The sequence below is a fragment of the Chiloscyllium plagiosum genome, chromosome 10 (genome assembly GCF_004010195.1).
Source record: "Chiloscyllium plagiosum isolate BGI_BamShark_2017 chromosome 10, ASM401019v2, whole genome shotgun sequence".
In the NCBI taxonomy this organism is placed as follows: Eukaryota; Metazoa; Chordata; class Chondrichthyes; order Orectolobiformes; family Hemiscylliidae; genus Chiloscyllium; species Chiloscyllium plagiosum.
The window spans coordinates 88,296,121-88,304,921 of NC_057719.1; the positions used below are offsets into that span (position 1 = coordinate 88,296,121).

Sequence of the window (8,801 nt, forward strand, 5' to 3'; positions counted from 1 at the left end):
GTCTCTGGCGCTGTGAGGCAGCAGTGCTAACCACTGTGCCACCGTGCCGCCCACCAATTTATTGTTCAGCATTAAGTTTTGCATTAAATAAAACAAACATATGTTTAATTTAAATTCTTGTTTTAAAGGGTTTGTGGAATTTTCAGAACATTTCTGGGAGAAGGGTGACCTCAAGTGGAATGGTTGATGACCTCTGACTTATAACATTACTATGGCACTTCAAGCAAGTTCTTTTAAAGCACCTATTTAGGAGCAGAAATTCATTTTTTTTTAAAACTCCAAACTTAAAGATGGCAGGTTTTGCTTCCCAAAATGTCATTAAGTAAACTATTTAGGTTCTCAAAATGACAGATTCGTGGTCACTTTTACCAGTGTGAACATTTTATTCCCCCGTTGCATAAACTGGATCGGATTTGTGAATTTGTATGGTGGGAATCTAGATGGTTAATCCAGTAACAATAACCACAATTTCACATGATGCATTTTTCCTGGATTTCAATGCCAGAATGACTTGGACTACATAAAACTTTAACTGTACAAGGTGTTTACAATTTATTTGCTCCCATTGGGTAGCTACGCCAGCTTTGAATATTCAGCAGTGTAGAAGCATCAGTTACAAGTGCAAATAGTAACACTACAAGTCCCAATATTTGAGGTGCTGGTTCAGCACAGAACAGCCCGCAGATTGGGAGAGCAATTGTACCAGAGAACAAACTTATAGCCAGCTGTTATTCTCCTCTTCATATTTCTGTGGGTTGATAAAAGGTTTGTCTATTGATTTAATTGTCAGTTCTCCACAATAAATGCACTCGGCTGCCACAATATCATCAATGTCAGCTTTGATCTGATCACGGGACTGTTGTCCCTTGTGACTGCCCTCTCCTCCTTCCTTTGGCCGCTGCCGGGACTTCACTTGGTTGCTGGTCACCAGCTTTTTCTGCAGCTCCTCCAGCCTGGTCTGCTTGAAAGGGGAGAGGTGAGGAATCACTTCCTGTAGGAGGCAGTCCGAATGGAACATGTGGCCACACAGGAATAGGTAGAACGGGCGGTTCAGCAGTGGGAAGTCACACGAGGCGCATTTCTCCTGAGACTCCACCACACCATACTTGTTTCTCATCTCCTGGATATCTTCCCGGATTCGTTTGGCACTCTCTGTCGCCTCCTCCATCTCCTGCTTGAGCTCGTCGATGTGCTTGTTATACTCCTGCAGGGAGCTGCAGATGGCCTCCTTAAAATGGTCAATGGTCACAAAATCTGGAAAGAAGGGCAGAATGTCTTCAATCTTCAGCAGGTTACAGCTGGATAAACAAACCATGGCCTTCTTGACATCCTTCTCCTCTTGGACTACATGACGGGCAATCTTCAGCCACAGCTTCTTACGAAGCTCCTCATCTTCCTCCGGCATGTCTGCACATGACTTAGCAAGATCTACATCCATCTGTTTTTATAAAGACATTCAACAGTCATAAGGAGAACAGAGACAGAACATTCATGCCCAGAAGGGCCAACTGCTATTCAAATGCTTTAGACCACAAGGATACTGTCCATCTACCTGTGGACTAGAATCATAGAATCTGTACTGAAAGAGGCCATTTGGCCCATCAAGTACACACCAAACCTCCACAAAGAGCGTCTCACCCAGACCCACCCTACTCTTGCATTTTCCCAAGTCTATTCCACCTAGCCTGCACTATGGGTAATTTAGCACAGCCAATCCACCTAACTTGTACATCTTTGGACTAGGGGAGGAAACTCTCAGACACTGAGAATGTGCAAAGTCCACACAGACAGACAGTCACCTAAGGGTGGAATCAAACCCAGATCCCTGCCACTGAAACAGCAGTGCTAACCACTGTCGATATAGTGTGTTGCTGGAAAAGCACAGCAGGTCAGGCAGCATGAGGAGCAACAGAGTCGACATTTCCAGCTTAACCTTTCATCAAGGCTCCACCTCAATATCTTCAGATTCCCTGCCCCCCACAACTTCATCAGAGAACCTTTCAACTAGTGCTAACCACTGAGCCACCATGCCCCCTGAATGACCTAGCTCTCAGTTTGAAGTTATACATCCCCTAACTCTATTCTGGACTTACTGCACCAGAAGACGTTTCTTGCTTTCAATCAGATTCTTTGACCATCTGAAATATCTTAATTAGATCCCCTCACCCCAATTTTCTAAATTCAAATGGAATAAAAGTCTAGTCTGCATTACCTATCTTCATATCCTTTAACCCCAGTATTATTTTAGTGACTGTCAAGTCTCAAGTGTTATTTTTTGATATTGTTTAGTTCATAATATTCAGCTCAAAGGTCAATTGCACTTGCACTATTTTTAGTGTGCTTTTTTAAAAATCATAGGGGTCACATTAAACAAAAAAAACACAAACATTACCAAGCAATATTTACATTGCTAGGATACCTAGCCCATTTAGTTTATTGGAAAAAAAAAGATAATGTTAGTTTATTATAAGTTCTAACCCATGTTAAATTGTTAGAAGAAAATTCAAAGAGGTTATATTTCAGATGTGGTTTGACAACTCTCTAGATCGCTAAATGTGCTATTTACATTTCATCTAATTATGTTTAACAAAAAAGTGGGGTTCAGTACAAAAGCGATGATTTTAAAAAGCATGTTGTAAGAAGCACATGGAAGAGTATAAGTATTTCTTGTTGCCTCCTTGTCTCACTCAAATTGAGAATCCATGCTACAGTCTTTAAATGCACAACTCAGATGTCTGATGGCAGCAAGAATTTAGACAGTTTTTTAAAATATTGTGTAAATCAAGTATTTCACTCCTATTTTGTGAAATTATATATTCTGTAAATAAATTCAATTACAAGTTTTAAACTGAATAATACAGTGAGCTGAGAGAGATTTTCAAACTTTTAGAGCAGACAGGCATAAATTACTTTTGCGATTCAAAATGGGGAAGTTTTAGAACCAAAAGGATGTAGAGTTGCCATGGCAATGTCAACACTTTGAAAGGAGTCGAAATTGTAGAAACGTCCTAAATACTCCAAGATAAATTGGGGTGTTCCTGGCTAGTTTTAGCTAATAGAGATAGAAGTAGGCTGTTTTGGCGCTTTATGCTGCTTCACTTTTTAATGAGACCATGGCTGATCTGTGGCCTAACTCTATATACCTACCTTTGGTCCATACCCCTTTATAACTTTCCTTCACAAAAAATGATCTAACAGATTTAAAATTAGCAACTGATCCAACATCCACTGCTGTTTGTGGTAGAGACTCCAAACCTCTACCACCCTTTGTGTAGAAGCACTTCCTAACATCTCTCCTCATTCCTGATGGAAGGCTTTTGTGTGAAATGTCGATTCTCCTGCTCCTCAGATGCTGCCTGACCTGCTGTGCTTTTCCAACACCACACTCTTGACTCTAATCTCACTTTTGCCTATCTCTCCTGAACAGTCTGGCCCTAATTCTCAGACTATGCCCACTAGTTCTGGAATCCCCAGTGGAAAACAATTTATCTTTATCTCCCTGTCTTTTTGTTAGCATCTTGAAGACTTTGAGCAAATCACCCATTAACATTCTAGATTGTAGAGAGGGCAGGCCTAATTTGTTTAATGTCTTCTCAAACTTAACCTGGTTTCATTTGTGTAAACCTATGTTATTCTTCCTAAGATGTCTATATCTGCACAAATTATTCTAAAGTGGGGTCTAATCACAAATTTTGTAAAACTGCAGCATCACTTCTGCATCCTCCAGTCTTCTTAATATAAAGGCCATTAGCTATCAATTATTTTCTTTTTCTATTCATAGCATTTTAAAGATCTATGCATCTAAACCCACACGTGATTTAGGACAATAACTATTTAACTTTATACCAGCTAGAAAGTACCTGTATCCTTTTTTGGTCCAAATATGTAACCTCACACTTATTACATATTGATATTTTAAAACTTATATTTTGATACCTTTAATATAGTTTGCTCACTCAGAGTAAGCTGGCAGGAAGAAGATATGTTATAAAAGTGATTTGAAAATAGTAATTTATTTTGAAATAGCAATCCCCAACATTTTGGGCTGTTAAGAGATGTTGTCATCTGAAGGTCCAAATGTTCCATCTAACTGCAAGAGTCTGGTTCCTGACTAAGCAAAATGTCTGCTTCCTTTATCACAGAGTTAGCTTCCACACAATAGTTGTATGATTCAAGTTACAGCACATTAAAGACCCTGGTATCTTAGATTTGAGGGGAAGCAATTTATCAGACAGCACCACTTTACTGCCCGAGGGAGGTGTGTCTTTGCAGCAAGCAGCAGCAGTATTTTAGAAGTCTGAATTGGATTAACTCTGAAAGGCTGGACTGGTGAAAATGAGTCCATTTTGGAGTCAATTCCACCTTTGTGGTCAGGCCTCCCCATACAAAAACCATTCATTAGTCTGAAACTGCCTGGATTTAACGGAATAGAGACAGACTGATTTAAAGCAATTCTAACAGAGATTTAGAAGGTTTGAAAGAAAAAAGAACAGGAGTAGGCCATTCATCTGGAACTACTCTGCTCTGTCATTAGATAATGGCTGATGTAATTGCAGCCCCTACTCCTTTCCCTAGACTCTCCCTCTCTCCTGCTCTGTCACAGCAATATCTGTAACACTTCATTGTATTCCACAAATATGCACAGTTGGGAACATGGCACTGTATGAATGTAACATCCAATATAGAGCAGAACCACATGACAGAGGAAACTTTACTTTCTGTTTACTTTTAGTTTAAAAGAGGAGAGGAAACTTTACTCTGCATCTAACCCTGTGCTGTCCCTGTCCTGGGAGTGTTTGGTGGCTTTACTCAGTTTAAAAGAATAGAGCAGAACCACACAAAGCAAAAAGGATAAAGTTTCCAAGCTATGGTCACTAGTTCATGGTGAATTAATTAGTTTTACTTGAGATCAGAGCTAGACGCAACCAATCTCAGTAACGGGAAGCTAGTAGAATCAGTTTCAAATGCCACTCCCACAAACCAAAGCACAAAATCCAGGCTGACACATCAATACCATACTGAGGAAGTGCTGCACTATCAGACAGCCTTCTTTCAAATGAAATTAAATTTGCAGAAATGCAAGCTCTTTGTAACGAGCAAGGAGCTGAGGATCAATGAGGCGAGCACGGTGGCTCAGTGGTTAGCACTACTGCCCCCCCTGCTACAGGGACCCCGGATCCAACCCCAGCCTTGGGTGATTGTGCGGATTTTGATATTCTCTCTGGGCCTGTATGGGATTCCACAGGTGATCTGGTTTCCTCCCACTTTCCAAAGATGTACAGGATAAGTAGAATGACTATGCTAAGTTACCCATAGTGGCAAGGGTTATGCAGACTAGGCAGGTTAGCCATTGAAATGCAGGAGGTTTTTTTATTCATTTGTAGGACTTTGGCGTCACTGGCTGGCCAGCATTGATAGCCCATCCTTATTTGCCCTTGAGAAGGTGGTGGTGAGCTGCCTTGAATTCTTTACAGGGGTGTGGGTCTGGGTGGGATGCTGTTTGGAGGGTCATTGTGGATTCAATGGGCTGAAAGGCCTGCTTCCACACTGTAGGGATTCTATGATCCTCAATCCCAATCACAGTAACTATTGCAAGAAGAACAGCAACCAAAAATCTAACATACCTGCAGTGCAAGATCTACCGCCTCTTCGTATAATTCCATTGTCTTATAAATGTGCACACAGGCCTGGCGGTGACCATTCTCTGCACACAGGCGCAGTGCATACTTCAGGTCGTAATGAATGTGGTTTGTATCCGACCCAGCTTGTTCCAGGTACCACAGCAGGGCCTTGGGCTTGTACTTGGCGTACAGAGACAGCAGGTAATTGTGAATTGCCTGGTCGGTGACATTCAGATCGTGTACGCAGAACTCCAGGTAGCGGATAGCTTCACCAATCTGTTCCGAGCTGCCGATCTGGCTGTAGTTGACCAGCGCCGGGATGAGGCTCTTGGGAACCAGCCGCCTCCGCATGGTGATCCATGCATCCACCACCAGCTTAGGAATGTGCTGCATGAGGACGGGGGAGAACTTATAGAAGAGAGAAGGGTCCTGGTACTTGGACATGACCTCCAGAGCTGCACTATAGTCATCATGCTGGCAATGGTGGGCCACAACCCGTTCATAATCCTGCATGATCACAGAGAAGAACACCATGTCCACTACGTTGCCATGGCTAGCCAAAAGGTCATAGATGGTCGAGCGGTTGTTGAGCAGGCACTCTTTAATCTTGGAGCTGCTCAGAAACTGTCGGAACTCCTCCCTCGTCGCATCAAACTGGCTCTGCTTGCTCTCATCGCCTTCAAACATGCCCAGCCAGTTCAGATAGATCTCAGTGAGCCAGCTCACCAACAAGGTCATCTGTGTTTTGTCCTCCAGCTTCAGATTCTTCAGCTTTTTCAGCAGAAACTCCTTCAGTGCCTCCTCTTGTTTGGCTTCGATGAACTTCAGCGCAATCTCCTCAAAGTACCTCTGCGTCAGAGCATAGTATTTGGCGCTTTCCACGTACTTCTTATTCTGAAAGCAGTGGTCAGCTTCCTTGGCAAGCACAGCATCCAGGCACTCAGGCCGGTCTTTGCAGTATTCCTTCGCCAGGTCAAACTTGCCCATGTTCATGTACATCTGCCAGACATCCCGCGATTCTTTCTGAACGTGGTACCGGAAAACAGCCTTCTCCGTGTAGATCCAGATCAACCCAGCCACAGAATCCTTGACCATCCGCAGGAGCCGGCCAAACTTGTCAGGGAACACGTCCTCGAAGACCAGCTGCCCGTTCAGCGTGCAAATGGCCTTCACCCTGTCAGAGAGTAGCAGCAGGAAGTGAAACTGGGTCAGGACAATAGAGCGGGGAGGCTCGGTGTCTGCCGAGTACTCCCAGACCTTCAGGTCACTCAGAAGGGAGTCAGGCCTGCTGTAATCAAGGGTGCCGTACAGGACGCCGTTACCCATCATCCAGGCAAAGGAGCGTGGACTGGATCGCAGTTTGGAGGTGTAAAAAGAGATCTCACTGTAGCCCAGGCTGACTGGGAACTCCTGGAAACTGGGCAAAGAGTCAGCATACTGGTTGAAGATGGGCTGGAATACCTGCTGTTCGCTGGCCTCTGGGGCCTTCCCGACAAACTGGTACAACCGCTTGCGAGTGGTGGCAATGACGAAGAATCTCGCATCAATGCTGCGCTCAATCTCCAGGCAGCAGACAGGAGCCGGGGAGCCGTCCTCTTCCAGGCTGTAAACGTACTTGAAGTACTGATCAGGACTGGAGTTAAACAGCCGATCCTCTGAGACCACAATCTCCGCTTCGTACATCTGACCTTGGCTGGTTCCAACCAGAATGGGGCCGGTGTTGCTCTCACTCCCCATGTGCTTGTTCCAGCCTACACTCTCAATTAAATGGCCCTTCCAGCGGGAGAGGCTTCTCATTTTCTGAGAATTCCTGTTCACGTAAAGACACTCGCTGGACGTAAGGCTGATCAGGAGATGGGATCCTGCAACAGGGAGCAAATACATCACACTGAACACTGAGCTGAATCTCAAAATGTCATTCATTAGAGTTTTGTGGTGCTCAGATGGGAGACGAGGCATATAAAATGTAATCATTTTAAATGTGCTATTCCGACACAATTTTTTTGTCTTCAGTACCCCAGGGAGGAGAATTAGCCAGGGTTCATGTCCCAAAGAACTATCCAGTTCAGGTCAGGTCATACGTCTGCTCAGTTATAATCCCTCCACAACTGAAAGTCATGAATGCACTTCATCTGGGCTCACGAGAACAGGGACTAGAACACACACACACAACCCCACCTCATGCTAGGAAAGAGCAAGTGCCTCAAGATAGGTGTAACATTTGGGGAAACGTCAGTGTTTCGTTTCAGAAACATGATATTGAATGCAAGGCTGACTGGCACAACTGCTCACTTACTGAGCAGATGGGAGGCTGCTTGCTAGATATGGATAAACTGGGATCATCACATCAACTCATATTCATCCAGTGCCTTTAAGATAACAGGACACCCTAAGCCCTTTGACAGGAGCACAGTTTGACCAAAGTTAACACTGAACCAAAGAAACCAGTGTTCAAAAGTTTGATCAGAGGTAGATTTTTGAGGAAGAGAGGGCAGCAGAAAATCAGAAATATAGGAGGGAGTTCCAGATCTTAGGGCCTTAGCAACAGTTAATGGTAGTGCATTAAAGGTGGAGAAATGATGGAGGCTAGAATTAGAGGTGCTCAGAGTTGCATAGCTGGAAATTACAGAGAAGGGAGAGGGAGCAATTGAATTCAAGGTGTTGATTTTACAAGTCACGTACAGCAGAAGTCAATGTGTGCCCAGGGAGCCTGTCACCCCACAACAAAAGGAAGTACAAGCACCGTACCAGAGGGGTCCAGAAACAATTTGTGGGTCCTGGCATCGTCTTTGCGCCCCAGTTCAATCTGGTTTGGTTGGTCAGGTTTTCCTAAATCAATCCTACCCAAGAAGGGGGAAAAAAAAAAGAGAAAAAGAAACAACAAGTTATCAGCAATAATCTCAGTGTACAATGGAGCACACAACCCCAGCGAGTCCAAGACTCAATTCAGAGCTTTACTCGTGAGTTCAGTAACACTGCTCGATAGAATCATAGCCAATGAATTAACTGCACTTTTCCCCCTCCAATATAATTTCCTATATTCTTCTCCCCTCCTGTTCTTCTTTATTCATGGGGTATTTATTGAAGAATCACAGCAGATTTGAAACATTAATTCTCCTTCTCTCTCTACAGATGGTGTTAGACCCAATGAGTTTCTCCAGCTGTCTTTATTTCAGATTT

General features: G+C 43.6%; 2 protein-coding genes across 2 annotated transcripts in view; one reads left to right on the plus strand and one right to left on the minus strand.

Annotated features, from left to right (window-relative positions):
- The window catches only part of haus2 (HAUS augmin like complex subunit 2), a 15,413-nt gene extending 14,985 nt beyond the window's left edge, over nt 1–428 (plus strand). Inside the window, exon 8 of the mRNA XM_043698335.1 lies at nt 129–428. Coding sequence (XP_043554270.1) covers nt 129–187 — 59 coding nt within the window. The 3' untranslated portion in view covers nt 188–428. The remainder of the gene's footprint in view (nt 1–128) is intronic.
- A 99-nt stretch (nt 429–527) lies between these two features.
- vps18 (VPS18 core subunit of CORVET and HOPS complexes) overlaps nt 528–8,801 on the minus strand; it is a 9,208-nt gene continuing 934 nt past the window's right edge. The window contains exons 2-4 of the mRNA XM_043698512.1: nt 8,370–8,561; nt 5,625–7,483; nt 528–1,438 (exon numbers count right to left, since the gene is read on the minus strand). Of these exons, the coding sequence (XP_043554447.1) occupies nt 716–1,438; nt 5,625–7,483; nt 8,370–8,561 (2,774 nt within the window). The 3' untranslated portion in view covers nt 528–715. The remainder of the gene's footprint in view (nt 1,439–5,624; nt 7,484–8,369; nt 8,562–8,801) is intronic.